Genomic DNA, 24,674 nt, shown 5'->3' on the forward strand with positions numbered 1-24,674 from the left:
TTCCCCCCTACTAGATTAGTAGACCCAGGGAATATAAAACATAGTTTGCCTAGATTTTAACACAGCATCTGACAAAATCCCATGCTGTTCTTGTGGACAAGATATAATAATAATATGGGCTTAATAATAGTGTAATCTTGTAGATTTGAAACTAGTTGAATAACTGGATCCAGAGAGTAGTAACTAATGAGTGAAAGTCAATTTTGATGGTAGGTCTCTTTTGGAGCACTCTGGGGACCTGTTGTTGGCCCTGTGACGTTTAACATTTTTATCATGACTTCAATGAAGGCAGAGATGGCATTTGCTGATCACACTTGCCAATGACAGAAAGCTGGAGTAGGCAACACATTGGATCATAGTGTTAGGATCCAAATAGATCTGTACAGGCAGGAATGGTAGTCTGAATCTAAGAGGGAACTTAATAGAGGTAAGTATAAAATCTTATACTTGGTTTAAAAAAAAAAGACTACCCACCAGCTTCACAAGTACTGGGTCACCAATTTGTGGCTAGCTGGCTAGTGGTCACATGAAAAAAATACAGACATTTTAATGACCTGCACGTTCAGTGTGAGTCCATTGTATGATTTGGCAGCCAAAAAAGATAACACGATCAGACGCTCTTTTAAGATACACTTAGTATCCAAAGTATGGGAAGTAATGGTTATGCTGTAGTCTGGCTTAAATAGAACACATACTGAGTATTTTGTTCAGATCCTGTTACCATATTTCAGAGTGCCCTTAACAAGCTGGAGAGCCTTCAGAGGAGGCAGCCAAGAAGGTGAGCCTAGGCACCATTCCACATGAACATTGTATGAAAGAACCAAGTACTTTTGACTTGGAGAAAACCAGGAAGTCATGTTAGCTATCTTTAAATATTCCAATGGTTATCCTATAGAGCAGGGATTGGGCTTGTTCTACTGATGCTCAGAGGACAAACCTAGGAGCCGAGGGTAGTTTAACATCAGTTAACAGAAGTACAAGGGGCTGCATTATATAAAAGAACTCCAGGGCTTTGGACAAAGGCTGGCTAACCTGGAGCTGGAGTGGCCTAGAGGCAATTCTGGGATAGGCTGAGCTTGATGACCTCTGGGATCTCTTCCAACTCTGAGAGACTGAATGAATGGCAAATGTCATGATCATAGGTACCATCCTTGAGGCCATTAGGAATTATAATTTTAATGGTGTAGATAAAACATTAATGTCTTGATATTTAGAATATCTATTCTCTGTATTCTGTAGGAATGAAAAGAGAAAAAGATTGCTATCGACAGGGTCAGAGATGAATGAAGATTACCCTAAGGAAAATGATTCATCATCGTAAGTTACCACAGAACCCTTTGTGGTATTGCATTAGTGTTTCTTACCCTGATAGTTGGATCCACCAGGGAATACAGTACAGATAGTTAGAGAACTGAATAGGTATTAAATGATGGTATTAAACTGTGTGCTGTCTGAAAAGAATGATGTGACAGCTGTTGCCCTCTTGTTTTGCCAGTGCTTATTATTTGTAGTGCCAGGAGGGAGAGAATGAGCACAGGGCTAATGGAATAGAGAGAACACTGGATTTGGAACTGGAGTACCAGACTTCACATCTAGGATCTACTGATAATTCTCTATGTTCACTTTGGTCAAGTCACTTGACCTCTATCAGGGCCTCAGTTTCCTTAACTGTAAAATAGGAAGTTGGATAAGGATCTTTCTTTTGGTGCTATTACCTTTGAACAGATTTTTAGTAGCATTTGTTCTTTTGGAATTAACTGTTTTAATTGTTATCATTAATAAGAAAAGAAGAAAAGAGAGATAGGAAGATGGAATATTATCATTTAACCTCTGAAAATTATGGTGCCATTTAGTAGGATTTTAGGCAGAATTCAATAAACTTTCACAAATGGTATCAATCAACAAGCATTAAGAACCTATTATATACCAGACACTGGGGATACAAGTATAAAGAAAAATAATCCCTATTCAAAGAAAGCTTACATTCTATTTGAGGGGACAAGGTAACTTGAGAGGGAGATTAGTGTCATTTGGGAAGAGGGGATCAGGACAGGCTCTGTGGGGCTTAAGTAGCATCTTGAAAGAAGAGGGGTAATTTTGTGAGACAGAAGTAAAGAAGTGGTGAATTCTGGGCATAAGAGATGGAGTGCTGTGGGTAAGGTAGAAACAGAAGGCCAGTTTGGCTGGATCAGAGTGGACAGGAGTAGAAGTGATGTCTGATGAGACTAGAAAGATAGCTTGGGGGGTGTTAAGGTTTTTAAAAACTAGACAGGGATTTATATTTTATCCTAGAGGCAATAAGGAGTTGGTTAAATAGGGGAGTGACATTGTCAGATCTTAAGAAAGTCACTTTGGCAGCAGTATGTAGGATCGGCTGTAGTGAGGAGTGACTTGAGGCAGGGAAACCATTCAGACTATTGAAATAATCTAGGTGAGGTGGAGGTGATGAGGAACCGTACTAAGTTGGGGCTGATGGGAATAGATAAAAGGAGTCTTATATGAGAACCTTGCTGTTTAGTCTTTTCAGTTGTGTCCAACTCCTTGTGACCCCATTTGGGGTTTTCTTGGCAAAGATACTGGAGTGGTTTGCCATTTCCTTCTCCTGCTCATTTTACAGATGAGTAAACTGAGTCATACAGGGTTAAGTGACTTGCCCAGGGTCACACAGCTAGTGAGTGTCTGAGGTCAGATTTGAACTCAGAAAGATGAGTCTTCCTGACCCCAGGCCCAGTGCTCTATCCACTGTGCCACCTAGCTGCCATTCAACAATTTAGCAGTGATGACAATGGTGACAAAAGATGGGAATGTCAAATGTTGGAGGGCTTATGGAAAGACAGGCACACTAATACATTGTTAATACATTTGCAAATTGATCTAGTCATTCTGGAAAACAGTTTGAAATTATGCTTACAAATGTTCATACCCACTGAAGCAATTTCCCCAAGGAGATCAAAGATAGAAAGAAGGGTCTCACATAATAAAGGTCCCTAATCATTTCTTTACACCCCCACATAGCATCTTCTCTTGTAATGAAGTAAAACAAGCAGAACAAATTACCACAGCAGTTCTAGCATTCTGGACCATCCTTTGGTTTTGTTTTTGTGAGGCAGTCGGGGTTAAGTGACTCACCCAGGGTCACACAGCTAGCAAGTGTCAAGTGTCTGAGGTTGGATTTGAGCTCAGGTCCTCCTGACTTCAGGGCCAGTGCTATATCCACTGTGCCACCTAGCTGCCCCCTAACATTCTGTACCGACAGTTCCCTGCCTCTCTACCCAGAAGAGGAAAGTATGTCTTATCATCAGTCTTCGAGAATTAAGCTGGATGAACTGGCAGATTGTGAGACAACTGTCACTAATCACGTGGGAAAATATTTAAAGAAATGAAAGTTGAAACAACTTGAGTTTTACCTGATTCTTCTCAGATGAACTAAGATATTTAAAAATGCTGACTTGGCATCTGTGGTTAAAAAAAAAAGTGTTGCTGATAGAATTGTTGGTTAGTCCAAATTATTTTGTAAAGCAGTATGGAAATATATGAGTTGCAAAAAATATTTCGTTTGATCCAGTGGCCTCATTATATGGCTACTGATATAAAAAAAGGCTTATCTACATAAAAGTACTCCAGCAACACTTTGTTTTTTCATTTATTCACGAATAAATGATTCATTTGTTTTTTAAAGGTACATTAAAAACTTTTAATTATCAAGCATTTTTTTCCCCACTTCTGGAAAAAAACACGAAAACTCCTACATCAAATAAGCAAAGTAGAGGGAAACAAACTTTTATGTTGGTTATTTTCAGAAATGTGTTTCTCATCTTGCTTAGTCTGTCACCCCTGTCGTGACATCGTTGGTCCCCTGGAATCGTGGTTGATTGTTGTGTTGATCAGAATTCTTAAGTCTTTCAGAATGCTTAATTTATTACAGTATTGTTATTATAGTATGAATTGTTCTGGTTTGCTCATAGCATCACTATTTGTAATAACAAATTAGAAATAACCTAACTAGTTTTTCAGTGATTGGAAAAATGTTTGAGTGTGTTATGGTATATGAGTATAATGGAATGTTATTGCACCATAAGAACCAATGACCATGAAGAATTCAGAAAAATAAGTAAAAATATATGAAGTGATACAGAATGAGGAATGCAGAACCAAAAGAACAATATATACTTTGATTACAATTGTGTAGTTAAAGACAGTAACAGGAAAAAATCCAGATTAACTACATAGGAAAGATGAAGGAAACAAAGACAATTTAAGTTTAAAAAATATTAAAGTACTGAGCATAAACAGTTGTCTCCCTCCAACTTTGCACATGCCATCTTAAAGTAATCATTTCGCCTGGACTTATTTTTTGCAAAGAATAATCTCATATAAGGGATATGGTATTTCTTTCCTTCATAATGGCTGGAGAAGGGATGGAGGGAGGGAGAGATTTTGGAACTGAAAAGAAAAATAAAATCAAAACAAAGTATACTTTTTTAGCTTTTTGCCATCACCATGAATTGGCATTTGTATAAGTGATGTGTTCTTCCTAGTTTTTATTTAATCATTATAGTCTTGTATTGACTTTTGACTTGTTAAGGAAAGGGGGTTGTTTTTAACTGTTTTTAACAGTTCTCATTTGGTGACTTGTATAGACCAACAAGGTTACTGTCTAACCTCAGTATCTCCATGTGCAAGATGAAGGAGTTGATCTAGTTGATCTCATAGACTCCTTCCTGCACTAAACCCCATGCTCAAAGCACTTCACTGACCATACTATTTGAAATAAACTGTCAAATACTTAAAAAGATAAATAAATTTTTGCATGCCAGTAATATTTGATGTAAACTTATTATGCCTAGGAACAATAAAGCTATGACAGATCCTTCAAGGAAGTATTTAAACAGCAGTAGAGAGAAACAGCTAAGCTTGAAACAGGCAGAGGAGAATAGAACATCAGGTAAGTAGTCTTTAGATAAGATAGTAACTTCTTTATATAAAGTATTTTTGAAAACATGAATCCATTAATGTCAGTTTAGTTAAACATTAGCTTCATTTGTTCAATAAACATTAAGTGCATAATATGTGCAGGATACTGTAATAGATATTGAAAGAATTATAAAATTATATAAAACACAGTGCCTAGAGCTTTCAGTTTATTTATCAAATATTCATTGGATGCTTTTAATGTGCTCAACACTGAGGAATAGAGGAGAGATATTTCTTGCCCTGGTGGAACTTTGATTATCTAGTTTGTATGTTATTCAGGTCCCAACTTCTCTGTTTCTCTAAAATTAAACTTTTTTACTATAATGAGTGTCTCTATTTTAGGATTAGCTAGAGAAATAAAAAGAATGAAACTTAATCCCATTAGTTTTGTCTGTTGCAAAGTAGTTCTGTTAAATTAAAAAGCTGACTAGGAAAGATATTAGTGCTACTCACTCACATTAAATCTGTGGATTCTTTATGACTTTCAGTTGTTCACATTTTTCCCAGTGCCCATTGCTATAATACTTTGAAAAGTGTCTTGAGATCAGCTTTGCTAATGTAGGTTTTTTTCTTTGTTTTTTGTTTCTTTTTTAGTTATTCAAGACTTAGGCCAAAAATTTTTTTTATCAGCTTTTTTCGTGCTTTACCATTGTTTCATCTGGTGAAATATTAACGTATACAATTGCTGTTTAAGGCAAGCACATTGCTTGAGCAATTATGTTAGCTTATAGCTTTCCAGTATGAACTAGCGATTTCAGAATTAATTTTCCCTATTTGGTACCTTTTTACAGGACTTTTGCCCCTACAATCATCGTCCTTTTATGGTAGTAGAGCAGTATCAAAAGATTACTCTACTGGAAATTCAAACCTAGACAGGTATGTATTAATCTTACGTTTGTCCTACAAATAACTTGGAAACTATTTGTTTACTCAAGAAGTTAATCCTTGGATTTTACTATGTATTGGACATGTGTTCTGTGAAAATAAGCAGTTGTAATAATTTCTTAAAACAATGAAATTGATAATAGGATCATAGAGTCAGAATTTTTGTTGTTGGAAAGTACCTTAGAGACCAGCTGGTATGCCTTTCATTTTACAAAAGAGGAATCTGAAATTCAGAGAAGCGTGATGATTTTTCCAAAGCCACATAACTATGTGGTTAGGGACAGAACTGGGATTATCACTCAGTTCTCCTGACTCCCATGATAGTGCTTTTTCACACTGTACTATGATGCCTCAAAACTGTTAATACAAAAAGAATAGCCCTTTAAAGTCAAGTTGAGTTGACTAAAGTTGCAATTTTGAGCCACATTTTAAGAGAATCTAATTAAAATACCAAAAATCCTTGATGAAATCATAGGGAAATAAGGTATGTATCTGGAATGACCAGCAAGGAAGAACGATTACTTGAGAGGAATTTGAAGCAGAATTGATATGTACAAATACTCTATATTCCTAATCAAAGTCCCTGAGCATCATCATAGATAGTATTAATGGCTTGAGTAGTTTTCTATTGCTTTGGACATTTTTTAACCTAAATGTTTAGTGTCAAATCAACATTTTTATTTCAAAAGTAGAAAAGTATCATTACTCATTTCACAAGTCTGGCCTAGAAACCATTTGAGATTTGTCTTATATTTACATTTGGCAAACGAGTTAGGCTTTCCTGAAGTATTTTTTGCTAAACTAAAATATGTTTTATTTGGTGAAACTGGTATATTTTATTAGAATGCATTTGAACTCTTGTCCATCAACTAACCTGATCTGTGCTAATTGATGGAACTTTGTCAGGTGACTAGGATTTCTGTGAATATGTTTCATTTTAGGCAATTTTGTGTTGGTTTTTTTTTTTAATACTAATCCTTGACTTTTGCCAAAATTGCTTGGGGAAAATAGAACATTTTTTAAAGAGTTAAGGCCTGTTTATTATTTATGCTTTTCTTTAGGACAAGTGTTTCAAGCCAGACTCCCTCTGCCAAAAGGAGTTTGGGGTTTCTTTCTCAGCCAGCCCCTCTCTCTGTAAAAAAACTAAGGTCTAACCAGGATTATACTGGATGGAATAAACCAAGAGTGCCCCTTTCTACTCATTCACAGCAACAGTTACAAGGGTAGGTGACTAATTTTCTCACTTCCTGTTCTTTATTGAGTCAGCTGAAGGGAGTATATACTTATTAGCGTAAAGAAACAGTACCATTTGGGGGGAAATCAGATGTATTTTAATGAAAGCTTTAAACATTTAGGCACTACCCACAAAATCTGTAATAGTAGTGCTGACTTTCTTTTGTAGTGTGTATCTCAATTCCTTAGCCACAGTAGGTGCTTAATAAATGCTTATTAACTTGTAGCTGCTGGTGCCACTGGGTTCATCCTTTGAATATGTGCAGTCTCTTTCCTTGCAGCAATCTCTAAAGTGTTGTCTTCAAGTTGTGATTTGCCCAAACTCATATGGCTGAGAAAGTTTTGGATCTCTAGGTCTTCTGACTCAAGTCCAATGTTCTAATCTCAGTATAGGGAGAGAGCTTCCTCTTATTTCCTGGATCTACAAAATTAGGAAGGAAAACTCAGCTAGTATTTCAGTGAATCTATATAGCAGGAACCCTTTCACAGTTTTCAAGTGATATTTCTGTTTCTTATTTTTCAGCTTTTCAAATTTGGGAAATACATGCTATATGAATGCCATTTTACAGTCCCTATTTTCACTTCAGTCATTTGCTAATGATTTGCTTAAGCAAGGTATCCCATGGAAAAAAATACCACTTAATGCACTTATCAGGTAACTATTATTCTTAGGTAAAACATTCTTACTCTTTTTTTAAAGTACTGTTATGCTTTCTATCCTTTATTTTTTTTCCCCTGCATACTAATAGGTTTTTTTTTTGGGGGGGGAACTTTGTGCTTCAGAGAAGCATAATGTATTTGATATTTCTTAGAGGCTTTGTGTGTGACTGTTAAAATGTCTAATATGCAAAATTCTTCTATTCTTTTGTAAACTAATGGCAAGAATTTAGATAGGGAATGGTCATTTTCACCCAACTTAGAAGAACATTTTCTTTTCACCATGATTGATTTTACTTTAATTTGAAAATCTTTTTAAAAAAGTAATTTCCTAGTAGAGAATTTTGTAACTTGGCTTAATAATAGATTTTCTGAGGTAATAAGCCAGTACCTTTGGCATTCATTTTCAAATATAAGCTAACTGAATTTAGCCAATGAGAAGGACGTAGAATACAGGGAGGGTTGAATCCAAAAGTGGATTTAGGATGGCAGAGAGATAGGAAGCAATGCATTGACCTCTTCTGTAGGAACTTCTAATAAATCTAGAAAATGCAGCAGACCAAAACCTTATGAGGAAATCTAGAAAAAGTCACAATGAATCCTTTGTCCAGCCTGCTTAGGAGACAGGGAAGTCTGTGGACACTGAAGTTGGGGTTGAGCAAGAAACTCACTGCACAGAGCACTCCATCATCTAGGAGAGGCTCTGAAACAGGGTAAGAGGAAGTCTCAGACTCACACTGGGGTACTGGAATGAGGATGGGTGCCTACTGGTACCTTTGTTGCTACCCAATCTAATGTCAAAGATCCAGGAAGAAATGCAAAGGGGACTTGCACAAGTAAGTGACTTTCTGGATAAGAAGGCCTTGGGTAATATTCAGAGAAAAGAGGAAGTTCAGAAGCCAGAGCAGCATTGGTGTGACTCAGACTTCAGGTGCAAATCTGGGTCTCACTTCAGCATCTAACCAAGCTTGCAGAAGAATTGAGCAGGAATCCAGAACCATAAGGGAGCTTACAATTTTGCCACTTCAAACCAACAGAGCTTTCCAGCTGGCTAATGGAGTAGAGTTGAGAAGAACTTTTCTCTTCCTCAGTCCCTAACCCGGGTCAGGAACTGAATAACTCAGACCAGGAGGACAACAGATCTGACTATTTAGGAGCACTGAAAGCTTGCAGATGCCTAGCCTGCCTCTGAGGTCCTGGAAAAACACAACACTTAAGACTTTAAGAAAGCAGCAACAGGACCAGTCCAGACCTTCCCTCTATAGAAGTGCTGCAGAGTCCAGCCCCAACAACAAGTCCCTGGAAGAATGGGTATACAAAAAAAAGAGCCCCACCATAATGAGCTGTTATGGTGGCATGGACCACCATATTGTATCTTGTATTCAAGATAGAAATGCAGAAGAGAATGACACCAAAACATCTAGCATTGCCTCAGAGGAAAATAGAGCTTGAGCATAAACTCAATTAGAATTTCTGCAAGAAATTAGGCAAGAGTCTTTTTTATTTATTTGTTTATTTGTTTATTTTTTGTTTGTTTCAGGCAATGGGGTTAAGTGACTTGCCCAGGGTCACACAGCTAGTAAGTGTTATGTTTCTGAGGCCGGATTTGAACTCAGGTCCTCCTGAATCCAGGGCTGGTGCTCTATCCACTGTGCCACCTAGCTGCCCCACAAGAGTTTTGAAAAATAGTTTAAAACGTTTTTATAAATAGAATGTGAGCATTTGAGGAAAATTTTCAAAAAGAAGTAGGAGCTGTTGAAGAAAGAATTGGAGGGCAGCTGGGTGGCACAGTGGATAGAGCACTGGCCCTGGAGTCAGGAAGACTTGAGTTCAAATGTGGCCTCAGACACGTAACACTCACTAACTGTGTGACTCCGGGCAAGCTACTTAACCCCAATTGCCTTACATTTAAAAAAAAAAGGATTGGGAAGGAAATTAATAGTCTGACACAAGAGGTACAAAAACCCTTGCCCGAGCAACAAACTCCCTAAAAATTCAAATGGACCAATTAGAAGCCAGTGACTCTATGAGTCAACAAGAAAATTATAACAAGACTGAAGAAAAGAAAAGGTATCTCATAGCAAAAACAACTGACCCAGAAAGCAGATTGAGGAAAAAAAATTTAAGAATCTTTAGACCATCTAAATGCCAACACGGAAAAACCTAGACACCGTAATGCAAAAAAATCTTAAAAAAAAAAAAGCCAAACCTGCTCACATCTCTTAGAAGCAGAGAGCAAAGTGGAAATAGAAAGAATCCATCATAATCTGGGAAAAATCCCCAAATGAAAACTCCCAGGAATATCATTACCAAAATCCTAAGCTTCCAGGTCAAAGAAAAAGTATTGTGAGCAACCAGAAAAAAAAGAATTCAGGTGCTGAGGAGTGACAGTCAGGATCACTCATGATTTAGCAGCCACTACTTTAAAGGAGTGGAGAACTTGGAATATAGTATTCTAAAAGGCAAAGAACATATGGGCTTATAGCCAAGAGCCAAGAATAACTTACTCAGTAAAACGAGTATAATGCCACAGAAGAAAAAATGAACTTTTAATGAAACAGAATTTAAGGTATTCCTGATGAAAAAACCAGAGCTGCAGAGAAACTCTGAATTTCAAACACAGGAGTGAAGAGAAACATAAAAAGGTAAACATGAATGAACAATGATAAGGAACAAACAAGGTAAATTGTTTACATTTAAATATGGGGAGATGATTCATGGGTACTTTCGGTACCCTGTCATCAGGGTTCATAGTAGGAGTCTGATTAGGCAGGTTGTTGGAGTGGTTCTGTTAAGTCTTAATGATCTTAAGAACAGAATGAAAAAAGGGGGGAAAATACATGGGGATAGGAAAGGAAGACTAGGGAAAATTATCTCATTAATGAGGGTTCACAAGTAGACAGCTATACAACAATGAAGAGAGGGTTGGGGGGGAGCAGCTGACATCACTCATTTAAACTGGATAAAAGAAGGAAGAATCCATGTGTATGCACACACAAACACACGGAAGTATACTTCACTCAGTAAGAAAATAAAAGGGGGAAGGGGCGAGGGGGAATTAGAAAGTAGAATAAGGAAGGGATTAGTCCTAAGCAAAACAAATTCTAAAGATATGCAAAATAGCTCTTTTTGAGGCGGTGAAGAATGAGAATCTGAAGAGAGGTACCCATAAATTGACAAATATGTGGGCAAATTACGGTAAATAAATGTGATGGAATATACTGTTGTGTTAAACTCTTACCAGCATTATGACCAACCATGATTCCAGAGGACTGATGATAAATCATGCTGTCTACCTCCTTCTAGATGAAGCACTCAGAAAGAAGAATAAAAGAAACATTTTTTTAGAGACACAGCCAATGTGGAAAATTGTTTCAGTTGACTATATGTGTTTGTAATGGGTTTTGTTGTCGGGGGGGGGGGGCGGCAGCGGCATTGTTAATGTGAGAGGGTGAGAATATGGGTCTTGATTGTGTGTGTGTGTGTGTGTGTGTGTGTGTGTGTGTGTGTGTATGAATTAATAAACTTGGGAACTCTGATCAATAGTGATGAGCAGTCACAATTTCTGAGGATTTGTGATGAAACATGCACCCCATCATGTGACAAAGGGGATGGACTGAAAGCATAAAATGAGATTTTTTTTTAACGTGGCCAATGAGAAATTTTGTTTTACTTGATTATATATGCATCTACGGGTTTTATTTTTCTTGCCTTCTCAATAAGGGTGGAGGGAGGGAAATAGATGGCTAGAAGACTGACCTTTCTTAGAAAATAAAATATATGTATTTTATACTGTTTGTTGAGGTGTTATTTGTGTAATAGTTATCTTTATTTGTAATTTCTGTTATTACTCTTTAACTTTTCATGTCTCCCTTGTCTTTTTAGATAAATTGTAAGCTCCTTGATGGAATTTTTTCCCCACTTAGGAGCAGTTTGTAGAAAGGTCTTGTTAGATACTGAATTCTGTATGGCAAATTTTTTAGGGAGAGAAGTAAAGAAACAAGTATTTATTAAGCACATTCTATGAACTAGGCACTATACAAATCCCTGAGGATAAGAAACCAGCAAAAAGAAAGATGGGCCCTACCCTCAAAGGGCTTACATTCTAATGGGAAAAGAGTATACACAAAAGGGAGCTGAACAGATAGAAGATGAGAGAGGAGAATGAAGAAACCCAGGGACAGATCATAGTTTTGAAATCCAAAAAGTCAGGAGCAGACCCTGGAGGGGGGAATGAAGGCTGGCTGGCCTGAACCCTTCCCCAAAATGGAGACCCTGGTTGTAGCTCACCAATGGAAGAAGGGGCTGGCCTGGTAGAGGGATGTTTCAAGGTGAGAAGGCCTCAGGGGAATTGGATTTTCCAGGGTGAGGAGGCCACAGGTACTGAGGGAATTTGCAGGATAAGGAGAAGCTGAGGCATAGTCTTGAGGTCCAGAAATTCAGGAGCAATGCTGAAAAGGAATTGAAATGGTGAAGACTGGAGCTATGGAATGATAGTCTTTTTACCAACTGTTAAGACTTCTAGTCTGAACTTCAATGCAGATGCAAAGCAATTGTTAATTTAATCCCCTCACATTGGGTCTCAGTGGTATAGAAGAATCCAAGTTTGAGGAATTTAGATTTTTGTGTTTATACCTGAAGGTATTTTATAATCTCATAATTTATAAACTTTGTGCTTTTGTTTTACTAGACGCTTTGCCCACCTTCTTGCTAAAAAAGATGTCTGTAATTCAGAAACAAAGAAAGATTTGCTCAAGAAGGTAAAAAATGCCATTTCAGCTACTGCAGAGAGATTCTCTGGCTATATGCAAAATGTAAGTAATGATTATTTCAAAATATCTTTAGCAGTCTGTGAGAAATGGTTTTTAAATCTTAGCATGATTGTTGTATTAAGTTGGAAAAAAATTTTTCACTGTAATATTTCTGTTTATTTTATTGTCTTGGAAGGTTGATTTACAAGGGTCCAAACTTAGTGGGTTTTGTTCTGTAAAGTCAGTAACATAATTTGTGCTAAGTCAATTTTTTAGAAATTCATTTTAGATTTTAAGCTACAAATTGCAAATATATTAAGATATCTTGGAGTAAATATCTGCCTTTTGTATTCAGTTGTATTTTGTTTTGATAAACTAAATCATGAAAATTAATGAGAAGGTTTCATGTCAGATAGCTATTTCTGATTTGATTGAGTGGATCTTCTTCTTAGGATGCACATGAATTTTTAAGTCAGTGTTTGGATCAACTAAAGGAGGACATGGAAAAGTTAAATAAAACTTGGAAGACTGAGCCTGTATCTGGGGAAGAGAATTCTCCAGGACGGACTTCAGATGATATTGCAGCTACTAGGATATACACATGTCCTGTTATTACTAATTTGGAGTTTGAGGTCCAGCATTCTATAATATGTAAAGTGTAAGTATCCTCTATCATAGAGAGACGTGTTGGGTTTTTTTCTTTCTCTATTTGCCTGTAGAATTAAAAAACATGTATATCATGATATTGTCTGTCACTCATCCTTTCTCCTTTGTGTCTTCAAACTCTTGCTATAGTTCTTCCCTGGTATATAAACCAGGATTCCTATCTAAAAGAGAAATTCTAAACTTAGGATTCCTATCTTAATAACTAAAAAAAATAACAAAAACCTTTTTTAATCAAATATTCCATGTACTCAAGGTACATTGCCATCTTCATTTCACTGCCAAACTTTTGTGAAAGCGTCATCTGTGTCTAATACCTCTACTTCTTGAATCAGTGGGAAAGTTTTTAGGACACGTTTCTTATACTTGTTATTTAACCACAAGATCTTGAGGGCAGAGAGTGTTCTACTACATCTGTGCATTCTCAGTCCTAGCCCAATGCCTTGCACAGAGTAGGCACTTAATAATTGTTGAATTGATTACCAGATATTCTGAAATCTTGGTGTCTTTTCATTTTCTGTCTCCCACATCCAGTGAGTTTCCAAGTCTTCTGAATTCCTCAACATCTCTGGAATCCAGCCATCTGTTTCCATTCCTACTGCTACTCCATATTCAAGTTCTTATTGCCACTTACCTAAACTGTTGAAACAGCCTTCCCACCATGTCATATCTGTCCCTTTCAAATCTGTCCTTCACAGTGATGTAAAATTAAACTTAACTAGGTCTAGTCATGTCATTCTACAGTTCAAAACTCTTCAGTGGTTCCAAGTTGTCTACTAAATAAAGTCCAAACTCCTTAGCCTAGCATTTACTGTCTTCTACATTCTCATACTGAGAGCATTGAGGAGAAGGCAGCCAGCCTAGCCCGAGAAGGACATTGATTTCACGTATTGTGAAAATGATTTGAAGTAATTGCAGGTGGTCAGCAGAGGTTTCAAGGCTTTCAGGGGCTGTCATGTGAAAGAGGGATGAAAGGTATTTATTTTGGCCCCAGAGCACAAAACTATAAACTCTGTAAGTGGAAGTTGCAAAGAGGAAAATTTATGTCCAAGATAAGAAAAAACTTCCCAACCAGTAGAACATCAAGATGCAGGGTGGGCTGCCTTAGGGTGTTGAGAGTCCTGCATGACACCTTCCAGGCACAAGTCTTTTGGAATGGAGCGCCATCTTAGCTTCCATTACTTACCATTTACTTGCTCTGAGTTTCAACCCAAAGATTGTTCCACGAACACCACCTGACAAGCCTTTACTCATACCCCACTAGAAATGGAATACCCTCTCCCCTCCTATTATTGCTCCTACTAAAGTCCTAGCCATCCTTCCAAATTCAAGTGAAACATTTGACAGTATAGGATTGTGTAAATGGATTTTGTAGTTGGCAGGACCAGGTTAAAATCCCATTGTGCCCACTGAGCTACCTGGGTAATATGCTTGGGTAAATCACTTAACTCCAGTGGTTCTCAGTTTCCTTATAATGTTACTGGGCTGGATTAGATGGTCTATGAGTTCCCTTCTAGCTTTAAATCTGTGATCCTGTGATCTCTATGCAGCCTTCCATGACCTCTAAGATGTACTGGATTGGTTTTTAGAATTTCCCTTCTTTATTTATTGTATTCTGTTTTGTATTATAGTTATTTTTAGAAAAGTCTTCTCTTAGGGGCAGGCAGGTGGTGCAGTGGATAGAGCACCAGCCCTGAAGTCAGGAGGACCTGAGTTCAAATCCGGCCTCAGACCAAACTCTTGATGCTTACTAGCTGTGTGACCCTGGGCAAGTCACTTAACCCCAATTGCCTAAAAAAAAAAAAAAGAAAGAAAGAAAAGTCTTCTCTTTCTAGAATGTAGGTTATTAAGTATAGGGACCTATCTGTCTTAACTTTGTAATTTCCTTATCACCTGCCACAGTGCTTTCCACATAATAATTCAAGATATGTTTGTTGAAGTGAATAGTTGACACTTTTATGTGGGTTCTGCTTGCCTCATTCTTCTTTCTAAGGCATAGATATTCAAACCTATTGATTGTCCCCACTATCTTTTTGTAAGCATTTTGAACTCTTTTTTTAGCACCTTTATTCTTCTTTAAAAATGATTGGTAAAATGAAACTAACTCTGAGCTGAATCATAATAGAAAATCTGTCACATTTTTTAACATAAACACCCTTTTCACATATTATGAAATTCATTTTTGCACTTGATTTTTCCTTAATAAAAGGTTTTTATATACTAGTTGTTTTTAAATACAGAACTAGACAGATCTTTAAATAAAGGCTGTTTTCTCACTGAAAGCACCATTCACATATCTTAAATATCAAACTGAGAGGCAACAGGGCATAGTGAATGTAGGCTGGTCTCAGAGACAGGACAGCGCCATTCATATCCTCCCTTAGACACATGTTGTGTAATTCTGGGCAAATCACTTCCCTTACTAGGACCTCAGGCCACCATGCCTAAGAGTAGAAGATGCAGTAGAGATGTTGAGCTGCATTAGCATTTGGAGTTTTCTCCCCGGGAGTTCTCTACAGCAAAGAAATAAAGGGTCTAGAACCTTTCTCTTCATCATCCCCTTCCCTCAGCCCCCTTCCAGAAAAACAAAATAAAACAAAAACATCTTCATCCTATTGCTTATTACAGTTCATATAACTGTAACATAGAAGAATTTAAGTTAATCAATAGATTAGAAAGTAAGCCCTCTAACTAATCCTGTTTTTTAGCCTCTATTTTATAAGTGAACTGGGAGAGGAGGTGATTTGAGCTTGAAGCTCAGTTGGTTAGATTTTATGAACTAGTATGTATTTCAGATTTTGTAAGGTTCTGTTTCCATAGTACCAAGGTTTGTTCACCTTTGCCCCAATTAGGTTATTGAGCCAGTCGTCCCATAGTGTTGTCTTGTTGTGGACCGTCATGCAGCTCTAAAAGCAACATGAAAATGACTGTATGTAGGATCATAAATTTAGAGCTATAAGGACCTTGGAGACCATCATATCCAACCCCCCTGTTCTGCCAAGGAAGAAACTGACCCAGAGAGGTTAAGGGACTTGCCCACGATCACACGCGAGTGGCAGAGGTGGAAGTTTCAGTCCAGGGCCTCTTGACTCCACGCTCCATTGAGCTGTACCAGACTGGCTCCTGTATGTTTGAATTACCTGCTTCCTTGTGAAAATGTTTTAATCTTGGATACTGAGATTTTTAATCATACCAATAAAATAATACCTGAATTTATATAGCACGTTGCACACATTATCTCACTTGAGCCTCACAATCACTGTCTACTGTAGGTGCTACAGATATTAGCCCCTTCTCAGATGAAGCACCTTGGCCTCAGAGAGGCTACATGACTTGCCTGTGGTCACACAACTAGAGAGTGTCATAGGCAGGATTTGAATCCAGCCTTTCCAATACCAAGTGCAATTCTCTGTCCACTGTGCAATGTGATAGTGTGTATTGTATGATGTAGACACTTTCTAAAGTAAAGCATTGAGCAAAGTCATAGATTAACTTTTATTCATATGCCCTGTGCTTGTGGACTTGCTTGGCTCAGGATAGTAAAGGAGTGAATGTTTGTTTTCTCATTATGTTTCCCATCAAATTTCTTAGAAGAAAATTGGTTTTTACAAGTATGGTATTTTATTCTGCATTGTACAGTTGTGTTTAGAAGAAATGTGTTTTTTATGTTCTCTAGATGTGGTGAAACTGTTCCTAAACGTGAACAGTTTAATGACCTTTCCATTGACCTGCCCCGAAGAAAGAAACCGCTACCTCCTCGGTCAATCCAAGATTCTCTCGATCTTTTCTTTAGGGTAAATAATACTATTTGTTAATGGAAATGTGTATTTCATAGATTTAGTTCTGATCCATTTCTTTGCAGTATCTTGTCAGATAGTTGGAAAAAATAATTACCCAAATAGGAATTGTTTAATATTAACTTTTACTTTGGTGGTGGGAACAGGGGAAAGAGACTTCATAAACCTGTTGATTTGAAAACAGATTGCTTAAGTGGGATGTTCATTTAGTGTACCAGCAAATGTGTTTAGAAAATAACCCTACTTATGTTTAATATTAAATAGAAATAATAATTTGAGGTAAATGAAATTTTATGTTAAAGTATTTCTGCTTGCAAGATAGGTTAAATTTTTAAAAATAGGAAATAATTTGCATATGTATCTTCATAAATCTTTTTGTTAATCAATATGTAAATCATCACTGAGAAGATTGAGGGAGGCATCAGTATATATCCTTTGTTTTTTCTTAGGTAGTATAAGACCGATAGAGAGAAGGGGGAAAATTCTCATGTTTTAGAACAGTTAGATAAATGTATTCCTGTGGTTCATAGTGACAGATCCTTTTTTTTTTTTTTTTTTTTGGAGTTGGGCAGTGGGAGTTAAGTGACTTGCCCAGGGTCACACAGCTAGTAAGTGTTATGTGTCTGAGGCCAGATTTGAACTCGGGTCCTCCTGACTCCAGAGCTGGTGCTATATTGACTGCACCACCTAGCTGCCCCCTGTAGTGACAGATCCTTGAAAGGCCTCTGTGATATAGTTGGAGCTTCCATACAGCAGTACTTGTTCAAGAGAATTTGCCAGGATCCATTTTGATTTTATAGTAATTTCTATTTTGTTGGAGTAAATTTATGGATTTTCCATGCCTGGGGCTATATAGTGATACTATTTCTTGTATTGACAAGTAACCTCTCATCTTTATTAACCAGTGTGATGATTTGTGGATGTTCTGACCTCACTCTCTGTCCTGGAGTAGGAAAGCACCAATGAAAGAGTAATTTTTTACCTTTATTTTTTTAAAAAAATTATGTTTTTCAATTAACAAGAGTCTAGTTTCTCTACCATCCATTTTATCCTCAGCTCCCCACTTAAAAAGAAATAAAAACTAAATTCTTCTAACGGATATATGTAATTAAAGAAAATCAATTCCCTCATGGGCCACATATAAAAAATATGTCTCAATCTGCACTTGAATCCATCACCTCTCTGTCATGATGTGTGTAGCATATTTCATTATGGGCCTTCTGGAATGGAGTTCTCAAATATTTCAAAGTTGTTTGTCTTTTCAGTGTTGTATAAAGATTCCTTACTTTCCCACAGGATCACCAACTAATAGCTATACTTTGAAGGCTTTTTCTCTGGTTTTTAAGTACTATGTATTTCAGTTATCTTTAGATGACAGCTGTTTTTCCCCCCCAAAAAAAGTTTGATCTTTACTATTTTTTTTAGAGTATGATGTTTTGTGAATTAAGATGTGTCTTTTAAGAAAGAAAATTAAGATTACTTTAGAAAATTTATTGAAACATAAAAGATTCTTGATCTTTTGAGGACCAGGTCTCAGTTTCTTTAGTAAGGGAAAATTGGCCGACTTGTGGCCTTAAACAGAAATAGAATTTCACCTGGTTGAAAGTTTCTAATCTTGTCAGCGGGTATGAAGATGCTAGTTCAATCTTGTGTTTGTGTTTTGTTTTTAATAGGCAGAAGAACTTGAATATTCCTGTGAGAAATGTGGTGGGAAGTCTGCTATTGTCACACATAAGTTCAACAGACTCCCCAGGTAAATTTAATCCTGGTTCAATTTTGCTTCTTTGGCGTTCTTTTTATTTCTCCTTGAAAAATAGAGTACCTGAGAAAAGTAGAAAACCTGAAAGACTGAATGCATAGATAGGGACTCCAGTGAAGTTTGACAGTGGGTTAGTCAGGAAGATAAGCAAAGCTGAACCATAAATAGGAATGGTAATGGTAATGATTTCAAGGTCAGAGATGGTTTTATTTGGTTAGTATACTTCTATGCAAAGCAATTTGGAGTATTCTAGCAGTATCCTTTTTTTAAAAAAAATTGGAAGTAAAATATAGAGCCTTATTGTATATTTGGTCCATCTAAATTAAATGAATTTAGAATTTTTTAATCTAAGTTTTATTTTTTATTCGTCCTTTGTTTTTACATCGCCTTCCTTAATATATTCATCCCACCTACCTCCCATTACCCAATGAGCCATCCCATGTAAGAAAGTTCCCTTATAAAAAGAAAGACAGGAAAAAGCCATTGAGTAAACCCCTAGCGCATGTGGAACAGTGCATGTTTTCCCCATCTCTGCCTAGAGTTTAGCGCAACAAGAATTTATTCAGGTTTTAGTACATACTAGTTACTGTCCTAGGCACTGGGAAGATGAGCACAAAGAATGAACCAGTCCTTTCTCTTACAGAGAATGATGCTTGTAAAGTTTAGCAGACTTCTTTTTTAATTAAAAAAGCAAAATCACCACAGTTAATAAACCCTTGCCCTCATTTTGCAATTTCAGAGCAATTTTTAAAGGATTTAGTGCATTTTTGTTTTGTGGCTTCAGTAATAAAGGCATATACCGTAAGAAAGGAAGCAATTTGCTATAAGTCTCATTTGCCTGGAACCGTGGTTGAGTTCCCATATGAATTTTGAAATCCAATTATAAAATGTTTATGTGGATCGTAGTCATTTGGTCCATCAGGCAAAGATTCATTCAGTACTAAAGGTGAAAAGATCATTTGAATACCAGCCAGTGAGTCTAGTGGTGCTGAAGAGCTCCAAAGCCTTTTCAGACCTACAGTCTAGATTAGGTCTACAAATTTCCAAACAGATCAGTTAGCTAATAAAGGAATAGAGTAAAAGAATATTTTTAAAATAGGAAAAATAGTTTTGCAGGTTTCTTTTTCTTATCTCATATTCCTTTTTAGGGAAAGAATGTTGAAATATGGGTTAAGAAAGAAAGAAGTATTCTTATAAGTGCTTACTAAAGGACTATTTTGAAACATTTTCATCAAGGGCTATATAACAGATTGAAATAAATAAGTAAACATTTTAATCCAGTATTTTTTTTACCTGAACTTTAAGAAAAACTCTTTTTTTAGTAACTATGTATTTTCTTTAGAATTTTTGCCTAGAAGTCTTAAAACACTTTAGTATACTCTGTACTCTTATAAGTCAGGAAGAGGTAAATAAAACAGAATTTTATGGTAGCCAAATCCAGAAATTCTCTAATATGTAGACTAGATTAAGCTGTTTTGTGCTCCAAATAGTTGTTTCTAATATGTATGAAATAATGGATTGCATCATCTTCTCTTTTAGGGTCCTTATTCTTCATCTGAAACGATACAGCTTCAATGTGGCCCTCTCACTCAACAACAAGGTTGGACAGCAAGTGGTTATTCCAAGATATTTAACTTTATCATCCCATTGCACTGAAAGTACAAAACCTCCCCTTACTCTGGGTTGGAGTGCACATACAGCAATGTAAGTCCTTGGAAAAGAAATTCCTTCCATACCCTTTTAGCAAGTCCAGCTGTGATCTGTCTGACGTAGATGGAGCAGTGAAATAGAATCAGCCCCAGAACAGAGGAAGAGTTTTCTTGTTTGTTTGTTGTAGTTTTCATGTAATGAACTGTGTATTCATGGAGAACAGTAGTAAGATAAAAAGAATCTCCTTAAGGCATAAGTCTTCCTAGAAGAGTTACTTTTCAGGGGGTACATATATTCTTCTGTGCCATTGTAGGACACTTTGATATATTGCAGGACTATTAAAATAAATCACTGTTTCCCAATTGCTGTTCACTGGGCTGGCAAATTTCTATCAGTTTAAAAAGTGATCACTCCCAAAGTTATTAAAGGCTACTATTATGAAGATGGAAGTCTTCTTGTGTGGACTGTTGTAATAAGGATTCCTTTTTGAGTATACATTCTACTAGATAGCTTTTGAAGGCCCTTCAGTCTCTTGAAAATTTGTGGGGCCTTGCAAAGTCTTTTTTTGGGGGGGCGGGGCACTAGGCAATGGGGTTAAGTGACTTGCCCAGGGTCACACAGCTAAGTGTCAAGTGTCTGAGGCCGAATTTGAACTCAGTTCCTCCTGACTTCAGGGCCAGTGCTGTATCCACTGCACCACCTACCTGCCCCCTTGCAAAGTCTTTAACCTTATAAACCTCTAAACTTAAAAAAAAAATACCCTAAATTATCTCTTTATCTCTTTGTCTTGCTGTTTGCACAGTCTACCACTTCCTGAACTAAGCTTGATCAAGCTACATATCTTGAGTGGTCCAAGGCAGAGGATTTAGATGTTTTATCAATCTACAGTATAGTTTGGGTGTCTTTTACTCATTGAAATGCGTATTCTCTCTTTGAGTCAGCAGGAGTATGCTGGCAAATGTTTAACACCTGGCTCTCTGGGGGGGAAATGTGTGCATGACGTACTTCAATTTTTTTTTTTTTTTGGTGAGGCAATTGGGGTTGAGTGACTTGCCCAGAGTCACACATCTAGCGAGTGTTATACGTCTGAGGCCAAATGGGAACTCAGGTCCTCCTGACTCCAGGGCCAGTGCTCTATCCACTGTGCCACCTAGCTACCACCTATGATGTACTTTTAAGTGTAAGTTGGACTATTAACATTTTCTCCAGCACTTCTTAAGTCTAAATTTTCTTTTCACATTCTTAAGTTAAATCAACAAGACAATGATTAGACATTTATGGAGGCACATTTACTTGTTCACAGCACCAGGATTCTATTTGCCAGCATACTTCTGCTGACTCACAGAAAGAATCCATATCTCAATGAGTAAAAGACATCTAGCTTTCTATACCCCTAGAGTCCAACCTAATTGTAACCAAAATACTTCTGAATAAAATACTAGAAGATTTATATCTTGATTTTAAAAGTTATTTAATCTGCTTATGATGCTTCGTGCTCACAAAATCACAGTAAAAATATATGCACAACATTGAGCTGGCTCCCGGAAAAGTTTTGTGGTAGAGAAAAAAAAAATTTAAGTAGATTTTTATTAATATCTTTTTATTTTAAATTACCTGGATTTCCCCCCTGACCCTTCCCCTTCCCCTTCCCAGAGAGCTCCTACAAAGATTTGAAGGGAAAAAAGAAAAAAAATGGAAGAAAGAAAAAATTAACAAAACTTATCAATACATTTTTTAAAAATCTAACATATAGTGTCCCCTTGTGGGCATCTCCCCCCGGAAATTACATGGAATTGGACAGATAAAATGACCATGGGAAGAACAGGGAATAGAAATGGACCATATGATTTGAAATTTAGAGAAATTTCTGCTATGGAGCAACAAGTGCACCCTTAATACCTCCCTCAGGAATAGATACCTCTAAGAGTGAGGTGTAGTAGGAAAAAAAAAGATCTGCAGTACCAGTAGTAACTTAGTAACCTGTTAGAAGAATTTGAACATGGTACTTTAGAAGTTTTAGTTTTCTGAGGAACACAGAGGTTGAAGAAGAAATTAATAAGTATACAGATGGCGAATAAAAGTTTATAATAGAAAGGGACGTTGTTATTCAGTTGTGTCCAATTCTTTGTGACCCCATTTGAAGTTTTTTTGGCAAAGATATTGGAGTATTTGCCATTTTCTTCTCTAGCTCATTTTACAGATGAGGAAACTAAGGCATACAGAGTTAAGTGACTTTCCATGAATCTGAGACTGGATTTGAACTGAAGTCTTTCTGACTCCAGACCTGGCACTCTGTCCATTGTGCCACCTAGCTGCCCCAGAAAGGGAAGACAAGATAAAATCTTAGAAAAGGGTTGCCTTAAAGTAAATTAAGAATAACTAATGGTAGATGCAGTGTGCTGACTTAAAAGAGGAAGAGGAACCCCCCAAAAAGTCATAATTCAAAAAAAAGAAATACTGATAAGATAAATGCAAACCTAACTCTCATAACTTTAAGTGTGGGTGGATTAAACAATCCAATAAAATAACAGAGTAACAGATTAGAACATAAAACTCCACAATTTGTTGCTTACAAGAAGAACATCTAAAAAGCAAAGACATACATAAATTTTAAAATGAGAAGCTACATTAAATATACTATCCATCTGGGAAATCAAGAAAAACTGGAGTCGCACTCATACTCTCAGACAAAGCAAAACCAAAAATTTACAATATTGACGGATGTAGAGATAAAGGAGGAAATAGCAATGTATTAATGTCGCTATTAATTCTCCAAATGTCATAGAATCCAAATTCACAAAGGAAAAATTAGATGAGCTGCAATAACATACTGCACACAATAAAAGTAGGAGGCTTTAATGCACCACTCTTGTGGTTAGACAGATCTAATAGATCAGCAGAAGGGAAAATACAGACTTTAAACAAATTGTTGGAGATACTAGAGCTAAAAGACTTAGGGCATTTACTGAATGGGACCACTAAAGAATATACTTACTTTTTAACACCACATAGAACATTTACAAATATTAGACATGTGTTATTGCACAAAAAAATTGTAAGTACATGTAAAAAGAAAGAAAAAGTAAACATAGCCTTTCCAGATCATAATACATTAAAAATAGTATTCCATTCAGGAAGTACAAACAAAAGATATGAACCTGAATGGAGACTTAATAATGAAATCCTAAATAATATTGGGCCAAAGAACAAATCATAGAAACAATGAGTAATTATGTGAAAGACAATTATAATAATGAGACAATGTACCAGAATTTCTGAGATGCAGCTAAAGTAGTTCTCTGGAAAAAGTATATTCCTTTATGGAAGTGAATATTGAAAACTAAAAATAAATTAATTTTTTAAAAAAAGAAGAAAGTGTATTCCTAAAAACATAAATTGGCAAAATAGAAAAGGAGAGGATTAATGAAATATATATACGTTTTTAAAAAATTAGAAACCAACAAATAAGCCCCAAATAAGTACAAGTTAGAAGAGAAATAGATAAATTGAAAGTCAAATTGATTATAGAAATAATAAAGCTGAAAGCTGGTTCTTTGAAAAGATCCACAAAATTGATAAATCTTTAGCTAACCTGGTTAAAAAGAGAACAGAAAATAATATCAACAAAATAAAAAATTAACGTCATGACATCACAACAAAATAAGCAATAAAAAGAATTATCAAAAGCAACTTTGCCATCGAAACAGAATACCAAACAAATGATTACCTTCAAAAATTTTAAATACCCAAAGAGAAATCTTAATCCATCTTAGAAAAGGAAATAGAAAAATGTGGTTTTGCGTCATCATGCATATGGTCCACACATATCAGGATTCTTGGAGCCCTACATGCCTTCTTTACCTTGAGGCTGGACATTGCATGGCCACTTGTTGGCAAGACATCTTTGGTTTACAGGCCCAGAATGGGGCAGAGCTGGAAGTGACCATAACAACTCCTGCAGTCCAGCTTCCTCACTCTGCAGAACGGGAAACTAAGTCAGGGAGAGGTGAACTAGTCTAAGATCAAAGAACAAATCAGTGGCCATCTCTTGATTAGATGGTGCAGTGAAACAGTATTTGGCAGCCTGACGTGAGAGGCTGTTCAAGAAAGAGGTATGATATAAAATGATTTTGTTTATGACCCCTCAGAGTTCTTCCTGGGACTCTTGCGTAAACTGCTCTCTGCTGTAGGAGGCATGATTCTTCACCTCTGCAGTACTAGAACATGATTTAAAAGGTAGCAGCAGTATGATTCTGATTTCACCTCTTCTTTGTATCTCTAGCATGACCCTTCCTGTATGTGCCC

General features: G+C 36.6%; 1 protein-coding gene across 3 annotated transcripts in view; it reads left to right on the forward strand.

The window, feature by feature from the left end:
• The window catches only part of USP37 (ubiquitin specific peptidase 37), an 81,289-nt gene that overhangs the window by 17,165 nt on the left and 39,450 nt on the right, over positions 1-24,674 (forward strand). For all 3 annotated transcript variants that reach the window (XM_021002730.2, XM_021002732.2, XM_021002733.2), the window contains 10 exons: positions 1,240-1,317; positions 4,848-4,945; positions 5,766-5,850; positions 6,921-7,082; positions 7,616-7,747; positions 12,440-12,563; positions 12,953-13,158; positions 16,840-16,957; positions 18,634-18,713; positions 20,259-20,423. In XM_021002730.2, coding sequence (XP_020858389.1) covers positions 1,240-1,317; positions 4,848-4,945; positions 5,766-5,850; positions 6,921-7,082; positions 7,616-7,747; positions 12,440-12,563; positions 12,953-13,158; positions 16,840-16,957; positions 18,634-18,713; positions 20,259-20,423 — 1,248 coding nt within the window. The remainder of the gene's footprint in view (positions 1-1,239; positions 1,318-4,847; positions 4,946-5,765; positions 5,851-6,920; positions 7,083-7,615; positions 7,748-12,439; positions 12,564-12,952; positions 13,159-16,839; positions 16,958-18,633; positions 18,714-20,258; positions 20,424-24,674) is intronic.

This window comes from Phascolarctos cinereus, unplaced genomic scaffold (genome assembly GCF_003287225.1).
Source record: "Phascolarctos cinereus isolate Bilbo 61053 unplaced genomic scaffold, phaCin_HiC Scaffold_7;HRSCAF=346, whole genome shotgun sequence".
Classification (NCBI taxonomy): domain Eukaryota; kingdom Metazoa; phylum Chordata; class Mammalia; order Diprotodontia; family Phascolarctidae; genus Phascolarctos; species Phascolarctos cinereus.